A 20,139-nucleotide genomic window follows, 5' to 3' on the forward strand; every position below is an offset into this window, starting at 1 on the left:
CCCTGGCTGCAGGCTGGGGGCAGCCACTCCTGCCCCACTGCTGGCTTTGGGGGGACTTAGTTTATTCCTTGTCCTCCACAGTCCTGTTAAAGGGGATATTTTGAGAGGCGTTTGCTGTGGGGCTCGTGGTGAGCGAGTGGAAGAAGGAAGGCTGGGAATCCTGGGATGCTCCAGCTCCCTGCTCCCCCAGCCAGGTCCTGGAGCATCCCAGCACTGCAGCTGAGCAGAGGCACAGCAGGGTGTGTGTGCAGAGCTCTGGTGGCCCCTCCTTTAACCCCTCTCCCTGTTTCTGCAGACCCCAGCCTCACCACGTGTGCGGACCCTGGCGTGCCTCTCTTTGGGATGCAGAACAATTCCCAGGGATACCAGGTACTGCCAGGGTGGTGGGATCCCCAAAACCTGCCGTGCTCAGCCCGTGCCTGAGCCCTGGCACAGATCTGTGAGTCCTCCAGGGATGGTGTGATCCCAGTGTCAGACCCCAGGCTGTGTTTGTGCAGGATTAACCAGCAGTGCATTGTACATGATATTAATTGCAGTGCTAATTAGTAGTTATTGGTGTAATTACTCCTCACATTTCCATTAATTTTCAGTCCAAATTCCACAGGTGTTTCCCTTTATCTCAGCTCCCATGCAGCAGGAAATCTGTGGAATGGAGGGAGAGAACCCAAAGGGATGCCCTGAGGTGCTCCCTCTCCTGCTGTCCCTGTGGGTGCCCATTCCCTGTTGGGAGAGTTGATTCCATGTGGTTACCCCGTGCCAAGTGGATCCTGCAGTTTTGCTGCTAATTAGTTATCTTAATCCTGGGGGTTAATGAACTAATTTTAGGTTTTAATTAATACTGAGACACTACAAGTCTGACTTTTGTCTGAGCTGGCAGTCGGGAGCTGGCACTGGAGTGGAGCTGCCTCTGGAGCTCCTGTGGGGGTTGTGGGGGCTGGGGCAGAGTGTGACAGGGAAATGCTCCTTAAAGGGGCTCCAGGAGAGCTGGAGAGGGACTTGGGACAAGGGCCTGGAGTGACAGGACGAGGGGGGAATGGCCAACATGGAAAATTCTAGAAGCGCCTTTTTCTCCCGGCGTGGCACTGGGGGAGTTCAGTGTTTCCCTGCCCTTGGCACAGGTGGGAAGCATCATCTTTTTCAAGTGCCAGAAGGGGTACCTGCTGCAGGGCTCCACCACCAGGACCTGCCTCCCCAACCTGACGTGGAGCGGCGTCCAGCCCGACTGTGTCCGTAAGTCCTGGGAAGGGCACAGGGAGCCAGGGCCTGGAGCCAGGCTGGGGTTGGTACTGGCTCAGGAGAGCTGGGAATTCAGGAGGGAGCTGTGAGAAAACACATTCTTGGAGGAAATATATCAGATTTTAGGAAGGTTGGGAGATGAGGAAGAAGTTCTCCCCTGGGAGGGTGGGGAGGCCCTGGCACAGGTTGCCCAGAGAAGCTGTGGCTGCCCCATCCCTGGAAGTGTCCAAGGCCAGCTTGGAGCAACCTGGGCTAGTGGAAGGTGTCCCTGTGGGGGTGGAACTGGATGATTTTTAAGCTCCCTTCCAACCCAAACCCCTCTGTGACTCTCCAACACTCTGTGATAAAAGGGAGCTCACTCCATCCCTTCTCTCCTCACGTTGCACCAGCAGCCACTTGTGATTTCAGATGAGATTTTCATTGCCTGTCCCTTCCTCAGAGACACAGTCGTCAGGTGAAATGTTGTTTTGTGCTCCTGAAAGCCCATTTGGTGGCAGAGCTGTGAGCTGGCCCTGGGGAGCAGGTTAACATTTAGCCAGGAGGGCTCTCCAGCAGAGCAGAGCTTCTCCTCCTCCTCTTTGGGAACGTGCTGCTCTTCCCTTTAAGCTGTCCATCACCTCCCTGCTACAGCAGGAGGAGTTTCTTTTAATGTGTTTAAGTGGTGATACCCATCCTGGCCTCTGGGTCATGAGTATTAAAAAGCTTTTTCCTCTCCCTCGTGAGGTGGTTTGCTGGGGAGATATTTTTCCACTAACAAGCCCTGTGGATGCTTGTTCTGTGAACAGAACAACTGGGACACCCAGCTTTAAATGCTCTGACATGTGGCATCAGGGGACAGGGGGTGGTTGCTCTGGAAGGAGCTAATGAGTGCTGGGGCTCCCAAACCATGTGAGTTCAGGTCACTCTTCCAGCTCTCTGGGGTTTATATTTCCTCCTCTGTGAAGGGAGGGCGATGCTGGTACCTCCTGAGGGCTGCCAAGGGTTTGTTTTCAATTAGGAGCAGTTGGAGAGCTGCAGGAAGGACAAAGCTGGCAAAAATTGGGGGCTTGTACTAGATGATCTTTAAGGTCCCTGCCAACCAAACCATTCTGTGAGCCTGTGAATCTGCAGTGTAGGGGAGAGGGAGCTTCCCTGCTTTGGGATTTACTCGTTTGGAGTCGTAACATCTCAGGGAAGGGGGTGACGCGTTTCCAGCAGCAGCTGCTGGAGCAGTGTTGGCACGTGCTCTGGGGACAGGGAGCTGGACAAGCTCTCATTCAGCCTCTGTGGCCAAATCCTGAGAGTTATTGAGCAGTTACAGGGATTTCTGACCACTGCACACCTTGCTGGGTGATGTTGTGGGCACGTGATTAGTAGGTCCCATGAAGAGAGGTGGTATAAAAGCCCTCACTGGAATCACTGGCTTAATTTACCAGCTCTTGGTGTCCTGCAAAGGCAGTTTCCAGTCTGCAGATACACCTGTGACTCAGTTCTGGGCTCAGAGCTCAAAGGAAGGTGCTTTAACATCCTTTGGTTTTGGCTTTTTCCCTTAAAAGTGGGGGATGCCCACCTTTCGGGCAGAGCCCAATTTTCAGTTCATGGAGCTGAGTGAAGGGTCCTCTGAGAGCTTTATCCAGCAGGAGCAATCCCAGCCATGGGAATCTTCTCATTAATTCACCTGGCTGGGAAGAATCCAGGCATGGCATTTCTCAGGGAACAGGGAAAGCTGTTGGGTAGAAGCTCTTCCAGGAGGTTTCTGTCCCTGCTGACACCCTGGTGTCCCTCTCTGACCTCCCTGTGTCCCGTGGGTGGTGTCCCTCAGCCCTGTTTCCCTTGTCCCTTCCAGCTCACCACTGTAAGCAGCCGGAGACACCTTCCCATGCCAACGTGGGAGCTCTGGATTTGCCATCCCTGGGCTACACCTTGATCTACTCCTGCCAGAGCGGGTTCTACCTCACCGGAGGCTCCGAGCACAGGACCTGCAAAGCCGACGGCAGCTGGACAGGAAAACCCCCCATCTGCCTGGGTAAAGCCCTGGGCAGGGGGTGCCAATGGGGTTGTGTGTGCCCAGGGGACACTGCAGCCCTCAGCCCCCCACCAGAGCCCTGTGTTTGTCTCCTGGTTGTGGAGCCCACGGGCCTTTGATGTCCCACAAAGGCAGTTTTCGGTCTGTGGATAAGACCCGGGGAACTCAGTTCTGGGGTCAGGGTTCAGAGGTGTCCAGAGCATCATTTGGGTTTGGCATTTTTTGCCCTCGGAAGGGGAGGAAAATCAGGGCCTGGTTTTCAGTTGGTGGGAGCTGGAGCCAAGGGAAGGGTCTCTCCAGCCAGAGGATCCCCCGGAGCCACCTGAGGGGCTTCGCACGGGTGGTTTGGGTCTGGAAGCACCTTCTTTGTCCTTCACCTCACCCAGCTTTTACCTGCCACAGAGGAGCAGTCATGGTCTAACCTTGACACAGAGCTGTTTGGCTCTCCTGGAGGGTGGGAGCTCACCCTGGATCTTCCCTCTCTTCCAGCCGACGTCCGTCCCAGCGGGAGGCCCGTGGGCACCGCGCGGGACCCGCCGCTCGCCAAGCTCTCAGGTACACAGTGGGATCATTCCCGTGGGACACAGCAGTGACCTTGGCACATCCAGCCCTGCCCAGCCCTTCTCAAACCCAGATCCTTGGTGGGAACAGCCCCTGTGCCCCACCCTGTCCGTGCTTCCCTGGAGAAGTCGTGCATCAACACCCACTGCCCTCCCCGGGGCATTCCAGAGATTCCAGGGCTGGACACTCAACCTTTTTTTTTTAAAAAAGGTTGTGTTAGCTTTTCCTAATAAATTATTTTGGGGGTGGGGTTCTTTTTAAAGCTTTCACGCTGTTTTTTTGTCAGAACGACCAAATTAAGGTCACGGGGTCGTCTGTTCCCCTCTCCTTGGCTTCGTCCTCACCGGTGATGGCACAGGGAGAGGGTGGGATTTGAGACATTTAATTATGTGCCTGTGAATTGAAAGAAAGAAAGAACTTCTCCTCTATTTTGATTCCTGAAAAAAACCCTGGAAATCCATGGCAATGCTGCTGTTGTGGTGCATTCCCAACCACTGTTTTCCAGTGCCTGCGGACGTGTTCGCGAGGAACTCCCTGTGGAAAGGCTCCTACGAGTACCTGGGCAAGAAGCAGCCTGCCATGCTGTCTGTCACCAGCTTCGACCCTGCCACCAGTAAAGTCAATGCCACCCTGATAGACCACAGTGGTGTGGAGCTCCAGGTGTCTGGTGAGGACACGAGGTGGCCTCTCGTGGGGATTGACGCTCGTCCCGGGGTTGGTTGGTCCCCCCCTGAGGTGACGAGGGGGGTTTCTCTGCCCTCTCAGGCAGAAAGTCAGTGACTCCCACTTCTTTGGCAGGCATTTACAAGAAGGAAGACGTGCACCTGCTCCTCCAGGTCTACCAGATCATGGGGCCGGTGGAGATCTTCGTCAACAAGTTCAAGAACGATAAATGGGCTCTGGACGGACACGTAAGCGCGGGGGCACCTCAGGCACAAGATGCACCCACACAATTCCTCCTGCTGCTGTCACAGCCTGGCTTTTCTCTCCCTGGAGCTGAGGGATAACTCCCTGAGCTGGTGGCAGCATGAGGCTGCTCCAGTGACCAGTCCTTGAGGGGGACACGGGGCGCTTTTCCAGCCCGGGATGTAACGCGGCGCGACAGCTCCTCGTGCTCCCTCGCAGCTGTGCGGGGCTTTATTGCCCCGTGGCTTGAAATCTCTGCATCTCCCAGACAGCACTTGAGGAGAAGACAACATGATTAATTCCATTTTAACGTTTTATGTCTGCTAAACATCAAGCAAAAAGAGCTAATGGAGCCAATTCCTCACCCCCCCTGCGAGCTTCCCGTGCCCTTCAGAGATCCACTGGAGCTTGAAAGAAATGTGCATCTGCTTGACCCGTGGCCAGTGGTGGCCCAGAGCCTTTGTTCCCCTCTGGGATCAGCAGTGTCTGGTGGAGTTGATTGCAAACAGGATTTTTTTGTTGTTGTTTTCCCTCCTCCGAGCCGTGAGGGCCTCGAGCTGTCGGGCACTGAGAGGCCTCCCGGAGCACCGCGGTTTTCCGGGGAATTAAATCAAATTAACTCCATGCCCGAGCTTGCAAAGGGCTGTGCTGTGAGATGGGTGTGAAAGCCTAGGGAAGTGCTGGGCAGACGTGCTGATCTCCCCTCTCCTGTCACCACAGGTCTCGTCGGAGTCTTCGAGCGGCACCTTCGTGTACCAGGGCTTCGTGAGGGGCAAAGGCTTCGGGCAGTTTGGCCTCCAGAGACTCGGTACAATACCTCAGATTGGGGCTTTTCCCCCTGGATTCTGAAAGCTCTGCCCTGGTGGTGGTGGAGGGTTTCAAACAGGGGGTGTTTCCTCCTGGCCTTAATTTTCAGCCCTTCTGCTGAACCCGCCCCGGGCGGGAGATTGTGGGAGGCAAAACAGCACAACAACGAAATTTGTGATGTGAAGCCTGTAAACAGGCTGCTGCTCAAAGATAGAAAGAGGTTTTGGAGCCACAAAAAGCACCTGGACAAAAAAAAAACCCCAAAACATAGTTTTTCTCCACGTTGCCAAATTCTGACAGGCCCAAGCCCCGTTTCTGCCACAGAAAGTGTCTCTGTCGCCCTTTCAGAAATCCCAGAGGCTCCTGAGGGCTTAAAACAGACAAAGTTTAAGCCCCTAAATATCTCTTAAAATGTGGTTTGAGCTTTTAATCTCTTTCTTGGGATTTTTGGGATATTCTCACCTTTATGGAGAATTAGGTTGCTCGTTATTGCATTTCAAAGTCTCCCCTTAAAGCCCAGCTTTATGCGTCCAGGTTGGAACATTTTGGCAAGATAAATCTATTTACATCTCCCTTTAATTGCAGTCCTAAATAAATGATGCTGTCTAAGCTGGGCTGGATCTCCAGGCCATCCTTCATCTGCAGCTCAGCAGCTTTCCATTGCCTTTTCCAGCACCTCGTTTCGTTGCTGGTGGCACCTGGAAGCCCCCAGCAAAGCCCATTTTCTTGCAGTGCTGGTTTGAAATGTGTTCTTTTCTGCTGTGTTTCAGACCTCAGCATGATGGAAACGGATCCTGAATCCATAGGACACCACTTTGCATCCAACAGCAGCTCCGTGGCAGCCGCCATCCTCGTGCCTTTCATCGCCCTGATTATTGCAGGGTTTGTGCTTTATCTCTACAAACACAGGTGGGTTTTGGGGGGGCAGGAAACAAATTCAGGGGGGCTCTCAGAAACGTTGAGCTGGAACTTAAAATCCCACCCCCTTAGACCTCTTTTAATTCAGAAGGTGAAAAGGAAACGAAGCAAAGCCCCGTGGAGGGGTGAGGGTTTGGGAGGAGAGAGCAGTGAGAGGGTTTCTGACCATTAATAAGATTTGTGGCCACTTTAAGGAGGATGAAGCGAAGTAAATTCCACACTCCAGTGTTCAAGCTGGCCTTGCATGTGTTGTAAATTAGTATTTTCTCCTGATCAGGGTGTTGCTGTGGGAGCTCTGCAGAGGGAGGGTGCCCAGGGTTGCAGCAGCACCCAGGAGCTGCTGTGCTGCAAATCCACAGTCAGATTTGTCTGCCTCATTCCCAGGGGTTTGCCTTCCTCAAAAGCAGCTCTGTCTTTCTTTTTCTTTCTCTTTTTTTTCTCTTTCTTTTTCTTTCTTTCTTTCTTTCTCTTTCTTTCTTTCCTTCTTTCTTTTTTCCTTCTTTCTTTCTTTCTTTTCTTCCTTTCTTCCTTTCTTCCTCTCTTTCTCTTTCTTTCTCTTTCTCTCTCTCTCCCTTTCTCCCCTTCTTTCTTCTCTCTTTCTCCCTTTCTCCCTTTCTTTCCTTCCCTCCTTCCTTCCATCCTGTCTCCCCTCTCTCCCAAGGCCAGGTGGGATGGGGCTCTGAGCAACCTGGTCTAGTGGAAGGTGTCCCTGCCCAGGGCAGGGGGTGGAACTGCAGGAATGGCCTGGAGCTGTGTCAGGAAGGTTTAGGTTGGATTTTAGAAAAAGGTTCTTCCCCCAGAGGCTGGTTGGGCACTGCCCAGGCTCCCCAGGGCAGTGGGCACAGCCCCAAGGCTGCCAGAGCTCAGGGAGGGTTTGGCTGATCCTCTGGGGCACAGGGGGTGACTCTTGGGGCTGAGCCCGTGCAGGGCTGAGGGTTGGACTGGATGCTCCTTGTGAGTCCCTTCCCGCTCAGGACTCTCTGTGACTGTGTGACCTCTGTGGGTTTGCTCTCCCCTGCTGCAGGAGAAGACCAAAAGTCCCGTTCAATGGCTATGCTGGCCACGAGAACACCAACGTGAGGGCCACCTTCGAGAACCCCATGTACGACCGGAACCTGCAGCCCACGGACATCATGGCCAGCGAGGCCGAGTTCACAGTGAGCACGGTGTGCACGGCAGTATAGCACCCACCCCCTGGTGAGTGAGCTGGGGCACTGCTGGGCTCCCCTCTGCCACCCCAAAACCACGGCAGCGTGGCCTGCTTGCCTTGGAAGGGATCATAAGGGTCGTGTCACCCCATCACCCTTCCGCCCGCCGCTAGCCCAGGTTGCTCCAGCCCAGCCTTGGACACTCCCAGGGATGGGGCAGCCACAGCTTCTCTGGGCAGTCCATTCCAGCCCCTCCCCACCCTCACAGAGAGGATTTTCTTCCCAGTATCCCACCTAACCCTGCCCTCTGGCAGTTTTGAAGCCATGGGTCAGAGGAGCCCCCAGAGCTGTTCAGATGGCCCAAAACACCTTGTGGTTCTTCCTGGGCCAGGAGTTGGACTCAGTCCTTGTGGGATTGAGCTCAGGATATTCTGATTCTAAGAGATCATCTCAACACAGGGCCAAACCCAGAATCCCAGAATCCCAGACTATGCCAGGTTGGAAGGGACCCACAAGGATCACTGAGTCCAACTCCTGGCCCTGCACGGGACCATCTCTGGGTCTCATGTGCTGGCTGCTGGTTGGGAACCTCTTGGAGACCAGTGGCCAAGCAAGTGCCTGTAAAGCTGTGGTGAGAACAGTCCAAAGGGGAAGGAAGAGTGGGGTCTGTAAGAGGGAGCATTCCCTGGGTGAATCCTGACGGGATTTTGCTCAGCGATCAGGGATTTCAAAGTTCTACTGCAGAGAGACATCACTTTGTGTCATAATCAAAAGCACCCTGTGGCCTGTAGAGCCCTTCCAGACTGGAATGTTCTCAGTTTAGGATGAAGCCATTGCAGGCTCTCCAGCATTTCTGTGTGTTAATAACAGGCTGTTTGCTTTTCCTTTCCCCCATCCCAGATCGCTCCGGGGTCGGCGTCTGGTGGATGATTGTGTTTCACCTCACTAGTCTCCATCCATCCCCTGCCCATCTCCCTCCTCCCAACCTTTTGCTGAGGCTGTGGAGAAGCTGCTGCACCTCGTTGGACTTTGTGTGACCTCCTGAGGGACCGCTGGGTTTGTCCTCTGCCGTCCTTCCCCGCCCTCCATCCTGGATCACGAAGCCAACCAAAGGTCTGCTCCTGCTCAGCTCCTCCCTCCCCACCCTGCCAGGGGGGCTCAGCCCGACTTCCCTGGGCAAGGGGAGCACCTGGGAAGGCTTTTCCAACCTGCTCCTGGTGGTGTGTTCCCAGAGGGAGCCGTGGGATGTGTGGGGGCCCCACCAGCTGCCCCCCCAACTCTGGGAAGAGCTTGGGCAACAGAGGGGTTGTGCACAAGGTGCTGACTGGATTTATGGACAACACCAGTATAGGAAAGGATGAGCTCTTGTTCTGTCTGTGTTTGGGCTTGTGGGATATTTGTTTGTTGTTTTTTCTACCCCCCCAGGGCTCTGGCAGAGGAAGGGTTTTCAAATGGGACCCTCCCGATGGGAAAAGCGAAACTTTGGAAGCTTTTTCCCCTCTTCCCCGTTTCTTTTTCCTTTGGGCATTCTTGCTGGGGTTTTTTCTGCCCTGTGTTCGTTCCTGCAGCTCTCAGGGCTGGGGAGGAAACACTCCCCCTCTCCCTGGCTGCTGATCTGAGCTGTGTCCAAAACCCCCTGACCAGGAAACCGCTGACAGACACCGAGGGACAAAAACCTCTTTAAAAAGAACTCAACAAATCCTGATTTCCCCCCCAAAAAGCCTTTGCCCTTTTCATATTGATCCTCCAAAATGGCAACTCCAAATAAGAGTTTTAATTTCTCTCCAGAGCTGCTCCCTTTATTTCCCAGGGGCACAGAGGTTGCCTTGGCTTTCAGGGCAGCAGATAAGGCAGCTTGACATTTCTCCTGCCTTAGAAGACAACGAGGCTTTGGTGAGTTTTGGCCTCCTCTGATGAGGAGCAGAGCTGCTCTTGTTGATCCAGGCTTTGAGGCTGTTTGCTCTGAGGGCCCCTTTTTGGAGGCAGCAGTGGCATTTCCCAGGTGAGAAGTGAAATCCTGTGTCACCGAGGCAGCTTCCTCCTGCAGGAGACTCCAAGGGAAATCAGCATTAAACCTCGAGGGTGGTGTTTACATCCATGCTCTCCCATCCAAGCACTAGTTTTTTTTCCCCTCCCTGATGTCAGCTGAGGTTCTGCCTAATGAAAACCACAGGGTAGGTTTGTTTTTTATTTTTCCCTGGTTTGTTTATTCTTTTACTCTGTGTGTGTGTGCGTGTGTGTGTGTATATGTATATAAATATATATTATTTTTTTTACTTCTGTCTCTTATTCAGTGCTCTTAGAGTAAAGCAGCATTCTCCAGCCTCGTGGCTGGACAGCCAGCCTGCCAAAAAAAATGCCACCTCCGCTGCCCAAAGCAGGAAAAGGTGCTGAGGGGTGGGAGAAGGAGCCAGAGCCCTGATCCTACATGGGCAGGGGTCAGGGAGGTGCTGCCCACGTGGGGCTGGGCACACAGGGAGCCCAGGGCATTGCTGAGCCACGTCCTGCAGCAGGGAGTGCTCCCAGAAACCCAGGGAGAGGCTTCCAGGCCTGAATTCCATGGGCAGCCAGGCTGGGCTGTCCCTCTGGGGGCTCCCCCAGCTCGCAGGACAAGGATCCCAGGAGGGTCAGGGCCAGAGGGGACCCAGCTGGGCTGGGGGGACACTCAGCTGTGGGGCCAAGGTTTGTCCCCCTCAGTTTATCAGCTGGGCAACCCCAGGGAGGGCAGAGCTGGGAGATTCCCGTGGATCCTGCAGGGAAGCAGCTGCTTCCTGCCTCCAGCTGGGCTCTCCTGGCCCACCCTTGACCCCCAGGTCCCTTCCAACCGAAATTATCCTGGGATTCCTGCCCCTGGCCAAACCCACCCCCTGCTCTGTCCCTGCTGCTCCAGCACCCGCCCTGTCCCAGCTCCTCTCCCAGCGCCCCAAATCCCAACCCCTCCGTGGCAGCAGAGCCTGGAGCCCTCCAGGTTCCTGTCCCTGAGCTCCACAAAAGCCTCTCCAGGCTGGGAAGGTGCCAAACCCCCCGAGGGTGCTCTGTGTGGAGAGCAGGGATGGCCACACATAACGCACACGTTGCTCTCCAGACCTTCCCGACTCCCTCTCATCCCGTGGAATAACCAGGAGAAACTCAAGGTGTGTAAAAATAACCCCAAATTATTTAAACACCCATGCAGGGGGAGAGGGGAAGCTCTGCCTAAACAAGACTTGCTGCTTTTGACCCATTTAAGTCCCTTTTTCTGCTGTTGCCCAAGTAGCAAAGGAAGTGGAAGGGGGTTTATCCCGATTTTTTTGCAAGCTGGCTGGGACCTGATGCGTGACATTTCTCCATCCTTGTGCCCAGAGGACTTGCATTATGTTAAAAAAAAAAAAAAAAAAAGGAAATGAAAAAGGTAAAAAAATAAACAAAAAAGAAAAAAGAAAAAAAAGGTAAAAAAAAAACACAAAAGGAAGAAAAACTAACCAAAAAAAAAAGAAAAAAAAATCCCTCTTTTGTACAGAGATATATTTTTATGAATCAGAAGTTTGTACAGTTAAAAAAACCCAATGTAAATGTTTTTTTTCATTATTGTAGTAAACAGTAGTGGAAGATCAGCTTTTTTTTGTAAATGTAATAAAATGTATAAATCTGGTTTACATAAAAGTGTACATATGTAATCTATACATACACCTGGCTTGTCTGCAGTATATACAATTTAATTTATCTGTCTCTGTATATGAGGCTTTTCCTTGTGTTCAGGCATCCTTTGCTGAATTTGAAAGCTATTTTAAATTTTTGACTTCAAAATAAAATATAAATTTTTGCATTGCTTTTCTTACATTTCCTGCTGCCTTTTTCGTGGAGCTGCCAAAGGCTTTTTTTTGTCACAGGATCCTCTGGATTCTCACACAAACACACACACCCGTGAGGTTCCTGATGTTCCAGCTGCTTGGAAGCACATCCCAAGGAGGAAAATAGGGAAGGTTCAGGCAAGACCAACCCTTTTCCCCATCACCAGTGGGAAATCCAGGGGAATTCAGCCTGGATGTGGTCCCTGCTCTCTGGAGGCAGCAGCTCATCCGGAGGGAATGAGACCAATCCAACATCTGCCCTCCCTCCCTCCCTTCCCAGCTCCCTGCACTGATGGGATGTGATGTTATTCCAGCTGGGATGTGATTTAATTCCAGCTGTGCTGCCCCCCCTCCAGCCAGGAAGGGATGCTCAGGCTCTTGGCAGCTCCTGCCCCTCTGTCAGGGCAGATCAGCAGAGCCCCTTTTGAAATCAGGAGCTCAAAGGTCCTCCAAGAAACAAAGGGAAAAGCCTGAAATGGGGATTTAGTTCAGAGCCCAACTGCCCTGAGGGGGTGATGTCCCTCTTAATCCAGGGCTGGGGCTGAATTCACGTGGAAAATTAAATTGGCAGGGAATTTTCTGGTTGGAAAAGGACATTACAAATGTGTCTCCCATTAGGAATTGTGAGGGGACCCGAGCTGGCTGAATTTTTTTGGTGTTAAACAGGTACATTGTCACTCCTGGATCCCTCAGGGGGGTTTGGGCTGTGGTTTTGCTCTGGGCTGCATTAAAACCTCAGCACAGGGGTCTCCCATGGGTGCTCCTGTGACACTGGCTCACCTGTAACACCTAAGGAGGTGTTATTAGTTAATTAATTAATAAGTTACCCCTGCAGGGCAGGGCAGGAATCACCTCTGATGATGATTTTTTTTCCAGGACACAGAATAATCCCCCCTCTGCTGGGGCTGCAGCCCCAGGGATGGAGCTCCCAGTCCCTGTGGGATGGCTGCTGTAAATCAGCTTTTCCCCTCCTCCCCTGTTCCCTTGCAGGGTGAGGTGACCTTGGGCTGTCAGAGATGCATTAAAAGCAGGTGATGCTGCTCCACCAGCACAGCCAGAGCTCAGCCAAGTGTTTTAACTCTTTGGAGCTGTGGGATTTGGCTCTCTGGGACATCAAGTCTTTGTTTAGGACCTGCCCTGGCCAGGCCAGGAGGTCTGAGCCTGGTTTTAACACCCTGGAGAGCTCCCTGACGTCCTGGAGCCACCCTGGGTTTTGCATTTGGACTTTCCAGGTGCTCCTGGCCATGGAAAAACAGGGTGCAAAGAGCCTCGAGGGCATCATTTGGGGGGTCACTAAGGCACTTAAAGCCCCTTAGGAAAGTTGCCACGAGTTCTTTGGGAAGCTGGGAAAGCCAGGGACGTGCAGAAGGGATGCAGGGAGCTGGGAGCAAAGCAGAAGTGGTTCCCAGGATTTGAGCTGTGCTGGATTATTCTGCATCTCCTTGAGCCCCACCGGGACAAACACACTCGGTTTTATCCCCTGGGAAGGTGATAAATTCCTCCCATCCTCCTCTGAGCAGGTGAGTGATGGAAAATCCATCCCAAGGACAGGTAAATGAGCAGCACCCACAGGAAACCTGCACCAAAATGAGCCCCCAAGTAGGACATTTTTGGGTTTGTGTTATTCAGCTGGGATCTTGCAGCTCTGCAGGAGGAGGGAACTTCCCGGAACTTCAGAAACAGTTCCAAGCACTAAGAGGAGAATTTATAGTTCAGTGCTAGGGGGGAAAATGCATAATTCATTCTCCAGGCTTTGGAAGAGCTTAAAAAAAAAAAAAAAAGTGGGGAAAAAACTTAAAGAAAAAAGTGGCATTTGGTTTCTCCTGGTGGTGGGAGCTGCAGTCAGGGCTCAGGGGGCATTTACCTGTCAGGGAGTTCAGCACCCCTGGGGAGCAGAATGGGCTTTATTCGGGGCTGTGGGAATTCAGCACAGGAAAATCCCAGGGAAAGGGTTAAAAGCCAGGGCTGGGAGCAGGCCTGGCTCTCCCTGCTGATCCCAGGGGAACATGCAGCCAGCCCTGGCCCTGTCCTCATTAGCCAAACTGGTGCAAAGGGCCTGGATTTAGGGAATGTGTGACAATGAAGTGCTGTTAGTGTGGGAAAGGAGCTGGTTTAGTTATTTCAGCCCGGAGAAAATGATTCCTCTGGCAGACAGGTGAGATAATTAATCATGATCATCCTCCCAGCACATTTAATATTCCAGGGTGGGCAGGCACTGGTGCCTTTGGCAGCAGCCACCCCCTCTGCCAGCCTTGTATTCCCCTTGGCACTCCTGGCACACCAGGGGCTTTTCCAAGCCCAGCTTTCCAGCAGGTTTGTCCAGCTGCTGGAAGAAAGTGGCAGAAACCCTCTGTCCACTTCTTCCCCAAACCTCTGCCAGTCTTGCTCTGACATTTACATTTCACCCTCGAATTACTGAATAATTCTTATTAGGGTATAAGCTAACAAAAAACCCACCAAGCCATCAGGGGACAATAAGGATAAGCTTGGAAAAATGGGATTCAGGGGCAGGAACCAGCAAGCTGGAGGTGCTGTGGCTCCCTGGGTGCTGGGACCCCCCTCAAACCAGCCTGAAATCCTCCTGGAAATGCTCTGGGATGTAGGACTGTTAGAGCAGAACAGGTTTGCTGAGCTGAAGACACTTTACTTTTCCCTCAAGCTACTTTATATTCTTATTTCTGTATTGACACATCTTTCTCCCCCACTCCAATCCAGCCTTAATTTCCAACTGTTAATCAGGCAAAGCACCGTGGCACGATGGTCTGTAATTAAAGAATTAAAGCCACACCTGAAGAATGCAGATGTGAAGGCAAAATTGAATTATTTAAATAAAGCCAGGCCATTAATTATGCATGTCCTTCAATCTTTCATCTCTTGATAAGCTCCAGCAGCTTTTGGAAGGGGGCAAAAGAAGAAGTTTCAGAGCCTGTGTGAATTAATGAAGTGTTGGGAAAGCTGGTTTGGGGTACTGGGAGCTGCAGAACAAGGCTGAGGGAGCTGGGGGGGCTCAGCCTGGAGACTTATCACTCTCCAAAATTCCCTGGAAGGAGGTTGGAGCTGGGTGGGGGTCGGGCTCTGCTCCCAGGGAACAAGGGGCAGGAGGAGGGGAAACGGCCTCAAGTTGCACCAGGGGAGGTTTAAGTTGGACACCAGGGAAAATTTCTTCACTGAGAGGGCTTGTCAAGCACTGGAATGGGCTGGAAGGGCTCCAAAAACGTGGAGATGTGGTGCCTGGGGACGTGGTTTCGTGGTGGCCTTGGCAGTGCTGGGTTAATGGTTGGACTCTGATCTTGGAGGGCTTTTCCAACTCCATGGTTTGATGATTCCATGAAAACAGCAGCCAAACCCCACATCTCCCAGGGATGTGGCTGAAATAAATGAGAGGGGAATCTCAGCCCAGTGTGGAACATCCCACATCCCTCCCAAGGGATGGCAACCCTCCCCTCTGCCTCAGCCTCTCCTTAAAATCACCCTCCCGTTAGTCCAGGAGGATCTGGGAATTGCTGCTGGGGACGGGGAGGAGGGAGAGGAGCCTATCCCAGATTCCCATCATTAGCACCAGCAGGGCAGTAGATCAGTGGTTGCACTGGTCCAGTGGAGCACAACCCCCTTTTCCCTGGGCTGCTGTGCTTGGCTTCCCTCCCTTTTCCAGCCCTGCCAGCCCTAAATCCATCCATACCCGTGTGAAATCATCGGGTCGTGATGCCCTTGGATTGGCTTTATGGAGGGAGATGATTGGAAATATTTATGTGTGATAACTGGGCTGGGAGGGGAAAAAAAAAAGAGTACTAGAATGGCAGGAGGTTATTAATGTTTGCTGAACAGATTTACTGGATGTAATCAAATCACAACATATGCTCGGGTAGGGGGGAAAATCAACAGTGTTAACCAATTGTAGCTCAGGACTGGCTTGGAGGAGCCAAATCCTGAGTTCTGCAGCAGTTTCTGCTGAAAAAACAACATTTGTGGTAATCCCATTGTGGGATTGGGTGATGCTAGTTTGGTAACAGGCACCAGAATTCCCTCTGCTCTGCTCAGGGCCTTGTGCCTCGTCCCGGACTTTTTCCAGGAGTAGCTGCGGGAGCCGGGACAGCCACGGGGAGCAGGAGAGGCACGTGAGGCTGGAAAAATCAGGCAAACCAGGTTTTTTTCCAGGCTCTAGGTGTCAAAATTTCTCGCCCCTGAGCCCCCAGTCCCCCAGTCCCATCGATGCTGGAACGCTGGAAAAATCCCCGCCTCCACAAAAGGACCCTCCTGAGCCCGAGCTGAGTTCAAAGAGCCCCAGGAGGCGGATGAAGCACTAAACCAGGAGCATCCCATGGGAGCCCCGGCCCCTGACTTATATTTTCCCCAAAAGAGCCCCTGAATTAAGCAGGGACTTGGGCAGTGCCCCCAGTAAAGGCACTGGGGAGGTCCCTGCCCTGCCGTCAGTAACTGGCTCATTCCAAACCTTCGCGAGATATTTTTAATTAGAATTTTCATATTTTAAACTAAATCCCCCCCCCCTTCCTCCACCCCAGCTCCAACTTATTCAAAAAACAACCATCTGCCATCCTAAAATAATCCAAGCTCCAGCGAAAGCAAGCCCTGGAAAACTCCCTGAGCGTCGCCTGAGTTTGCAGGAGGAAAGGAAAAGGCTGAATTGGTGGTTTCTCCCACCTGTGATTTACTACCGCGCTTTTTATAAATTAAATATAACCCTAAATTAGCCCCTGCAGCCCGAGGACGGAGAGCTGAGGGTGTGCGAGGCAGGGACGGGAATTACTGCCAGGAAATATTGCTCCGGTTGCCCTTTTTTAAACAGTTATTTCAGCTCGTTAGGAGCGCGCCGGGGGGGGGGGGGCTGGGGAATCCTTCACCTCTGCAGCCGCCCTTGGCCTCCGTCCTGTCCCAGGGCCCGCAGCACTTCACAGGGTGATTAAATTAACCCGCAAAATTGGAGGGGCGTGTTTGCACCTTTCAGAGACAAATGAGGTCGGGGAAGGTTAAGTGGCAGAGGGCACCGGAGGGGAGTGCCCTGTGCGCCGGGCAAACCCCGGGGCGGCTCAAAGAGCATCTTCTGCCATTCCTTAGATCCCCGGAAACCTCCTGTGCCCCCTCTCTCCGGGGGTTGGGAGTCCAGGGAACGCGATGTTTGCCCTGCAGCTTTTGTTTGGGAAAAGGGACGGTGACAAAAGCCACCGGGGACATTCCCATCCCCTGCCCTCTCCTGCTGCCCCAGCTCCCGAAATGCCAGGCAGCGTCAGGGAAGGGATGTCCTTTGGGTGATGGGTGGGCTCTGCTCCGTTCCCGGGATGGATTGTCCTCATGGAAACTGGGAGCAGTGCAGATTCCCTGGCTCTCCAGAGCTGGGGGGGAACAGCCAGAGGGGTGAAACCACCGTCCAACCCTGTGGATGTGGGGGGATCATTGCACAAAATCCCGGGATCATCAGGCACAGGGTGGGCTCTGTGGGCTGGGAGGGCTTTTCCAAACAATGTTTCTGTAATTCCTGGGAGGAGCGAGGCACCACCATCTGCTGCAGCTCGGCTGAAGATTTAGACCCCAACTTCCCTGTGAGTTGGTAAATCTCCAGCTTTCCTGCCCATAATCTTCCTGCTGCTCCCTCCAGCCTGGCACTGCTCTGGGAGCCGAGGTGGGAGCAGCTTTGCTCTCACTCTGACTGCAGCTCTGCACATTTAATCAGATTTTTTTTTGTTATTTTTGGGTTTTTTTCCCCCAGATTTGCTTTTTAAAGCCTCAGAAGTTCAGTGAGGCTTTTCCACACAGAACCTCTCCCCGCTCAGACTCTGAATTGTTTCTGGCCAACTGAAAACCTTCTGCTCCATGAAGTAATTCCGTGTTTTTTGAAGCACGATCGAGCCAATGGGATTGTAGCTATTGATTTTTTTCCCTGCTTCTGCCACTTATTCAGTGGCTGGAAAACGTTGTTGGAGCAAATGATAGTCACTCCAGGGCAGCCCTGTAATTGCAGGAGCTCAGCAGACAATGTCCCTGCGTGTTAGCTCGGTGTCCTACCAGCAAATCCTTCACAGAATTGAAAGGAACTATTTAAAATCTCCCTTCCCACACCACAGAAGAGCCCAGTGCCACGCTCTGCTTGGTGCTGGGCAGGTCAGGAGTGGTGGAAGGTGCTTTAACCCAGAGAGCTCAGACATGGGATCAGCTCAGAGGGGCTTCTTAAACTCCCCAACCGGCTCTCCCGGGATGGGCTTGGGAACACTCTCCATGTCCCACCTGGGCGGTGCAAAATGGGCCAAGACACGTGGAATTGGACACAAATGCAGGAATTAACTGCTCTGGGTCCCCCCTGCCCGGAGCTGGAGCACCTGGGGATGGGCAGCCTTGAAAAGTGCTGCACCCTCAGCTCGGCCCTGAACCTCCCCATCCTGCTGGGAGCAGCTCCTGCTGCTGGCACGGCCACATCCCCAAGGGATTGGCTTCCAAAGGCACTTTCTGCTGGGATTGGCTTCCAAAGGCCACTTTCTGCTGGGATTGGCTTCCAAAGGCCACTTTCTGCTGGGATTGGCCAGGGTTTTTTCCCTCCATTCCCTCCCTGGGGCACATCTGGCAGCAGCACAGAGCCTTCCACCAGGGACCACTGGGAGGAAACAGGGAGCAGCTGCATCCCAAGACATCAGGTCTTGGGATCCTCCCCCAGATCCTCCACGATCCCAAGTGTTGGTGCAGGGGGAGCACAGCCCAGAACCTGTGGCTGCCCCATCCCTGGAAGTGTTCAGGGAGCAACCTGGGCTAGTGGAAGGTGTCCCTGCCCATGGCAGGGGGTGGCACTGGATGATCCATAAGGTCCCTCCCGACTCAAACCATCCTGGGATTCTGGGATTCTGATGCTGCCGTGCCAAAGGAATGGAGAGAGGGTTTTTTTGGAGCTGCCAAGCCAGAGCTGGGATGTGCTGAGCTCCTTTGGAAACCCCCCTGGTAAACAGATGGGAGCACAGTTCTGTTGGCAGCAGAGTGTGGTTCGAAGATGTCACAGCCAAACGTTGTCTGCAGCCCAGGGAGTGACCCCAGCCAGTGCCAGAGCTGCCAGGATTGGAGGTCAGGGCAGGGGAAACCACAACAGGAATCCTACACCCTGGGAATGGGGGGTTTTTGGGAGCCCCTCCACGGTGCTGGAGCCTCCTGTGCCCCCTCACTGCTGCCTGGCTGGGACTGACCCCCCTCCCAGCATCTGCCAAGGCTTGGGAGCTAATTAGCTCCACGGCAAACCATCATTAAGAGCCCCAATCAACATTATTTCATTTAGAACAGGAAGCAGCTGTCCCTGCTCTGCATCCAGGGATAATCGTCCCAGGCATTAACCCCTCCCTGCACGGCTGCCCAGGGGGGGTCTGTCCTGTAAATCCAGGTGGGTTTGCCTTGGGCCCACTGAGTGTTCCAAGAGCATTCCCATTCCAGTGCAGGACATGGATCTGGGATGGATCTGTGCATCACCTGCCTGGGTCCATGTGCTTGCAGTGGGATTCACACCATCTGGGGGGGACACAGAGGACCTTCCCCAGCTCTGTGTCCCCAGTGGAGGGTCCCAGAGCTGAGGACACCTCCAAGGTGGGTGTTTTTATCCCTTGGAAACACCTCTGGGTTGTGTTTGGAGGGACCCTTCGGGGTGGGGGTGCTGGGGGGAGGCAGATAATGGGATTTTGCAGCTGGGTCAGAGCAGATGGGACTGACCCTGCTCTGGAGCCATCCTGGAGTTAACTCCAGCAGGCAGGAGCAGCAGAGGAGGCACAGCCAGGCCATCCATCACTGTCCCCAGCAATTTGTCCCCCATCTCAGAGCTGTCACAGCCCAGTCCCCCACGTGCTGCTGCCTCCTGCCAAGCACCAAGGACATCAGGAACAAACCTGCCACCACCTCCCAGGTGCCCCAGGAGGGCAAAGAGCCAGGTTTTCTTTGCCCACCTTTGGCATCAGGGCTGATTTTTCCTTAATTTGGGTGGGAAACCTCTCCTGTGCTGCTGCCCCGAGCCCACCCAGAGGGGGAGGGAGCTGGCTGGATGCCCTGGGAGCATCCTTGGAGCTGCCTGGGTGGAAAGCTGGCAGCCAGGTGCCACCTGGAGAACGCTGTGGCTGCTCAGACACCCTCCTCTGCAGCACCAGCACCTCCCTGAGGGCGGGGAAGGTGAGACTTGCAGAGGGGAGGTGGCTGGAACGGGGCATTTTGCCTCCTAAAGGAAGGGAAGGGGTTGTTTTCTTCCACTTTCAGAGCTTCTCCAGCCTCCTCAGAGCCTGATTTTCCAGCAGGGAGGAATTGGCTCCATCCCTCTCCTGCCTGGAGCAGGGGATGGTGGCATGGAGAGAAACCAGCTGGATAAAGGGGAGGAGGAACGGGGGATGGATGGAGGGGAAGGAGGGATTGGGAGCTCCTCAGCCCCTGGAGATGCTGGGCTGGACCTTGGCAGCGGGGAATTCCATCCAAGGAGGGTGCTGATGGTTTTGGGAAGGACCACAAGGAGGGAAAAAGGAGAGAACAACCTGGGGGAAACTGAGACAAGGAAATAAAGCAGCTCCACACTGGTTGTGAGTTATATTTTTCCCCAAAGAGCCCCCCCAGTGCTGGCTGGGATTTTTGTGGGTGTTCAGCACCACCCTGAGAAATATCAAAATAACAACAACTATCAAAGGCAATGATTTGCTGAGTTATGGGTTAATTCTCACCCACAAACAAACAATTATTCCCAGGATGTAAAACACTTTAACAATATTAA

The 20,139-nt window shown here is 53.3% G+C and overlaps 1 protein-coding gene across 3 annotated transcripts in view; it reads left to right on the forward strand.

Moving 5' to 3' along the window:
* Positions 1-20,139, forward strand: part of CSMD2 (CUB and Sushi multiple domains 2) — a 284,784-nt gene that overhangs the window by 240,947 nt on the left and 23,698 nt on the right. For 2 of the 3 annotated variants that reach the window (XM_064635158.1, XM_064635159.1), the window contains 10 exons: positions 296-369; positions 1,119-1,230; positions 3,062-3,241; positions 3,731-3,796; positions 4,308-4,469; positions 4,601-4,713; positions 5,429-5,516; positions 6,286-6,424; positions 7,458-7,630; positions 8,482-11,400. In XM_064635158.1, coding sequence (XP_064491228.1) covers positions 296-369; positions 1,119-1,230; positions 3,062-3,241; positions 3,731-3,796; positions 4,308-4,469; positions 4,601-4,713; positions 5,429-5,516; positions 6,286-6,424; positions 7,458-7,617 — 1,094 coding nt within the window. In that variant the 3' untranslated portion in view covers positions 7,618-7,630; positions 8,482-11,400. Of the gene's footprint in view, positions 1-295; positions 370-1,118; positions 1,231-3,061; positions 3,242-3,730; positions 3,797-4,307; positions 4,470-4,600; positions 4,714-5,428; positions 5,517-6,285; positions 6,425-7,457; positions 7,631-8,481; positions 11,401-20,139 lie in introns of those variants that run through there. The other variant, XR_010425057.1, reaches the window with a different exon arrangement.

The sequence above is a fragment of the Pseudopipra pipra genome, chromosome 24 (assembly GCF_036250125.1).
Source record: "Pseudopipra pipra isolate bDixPip1 chromosome 24, bDixPip1.hap1, whole genome shotgun sequence".
NCBI classification, from domain to species: domain Eukaryota; kingdom Metazoa; phylum Chordata; class Aves; order Passeriformes; family Pipridae; genus Pseudopipra; species Pseudopipra pipra.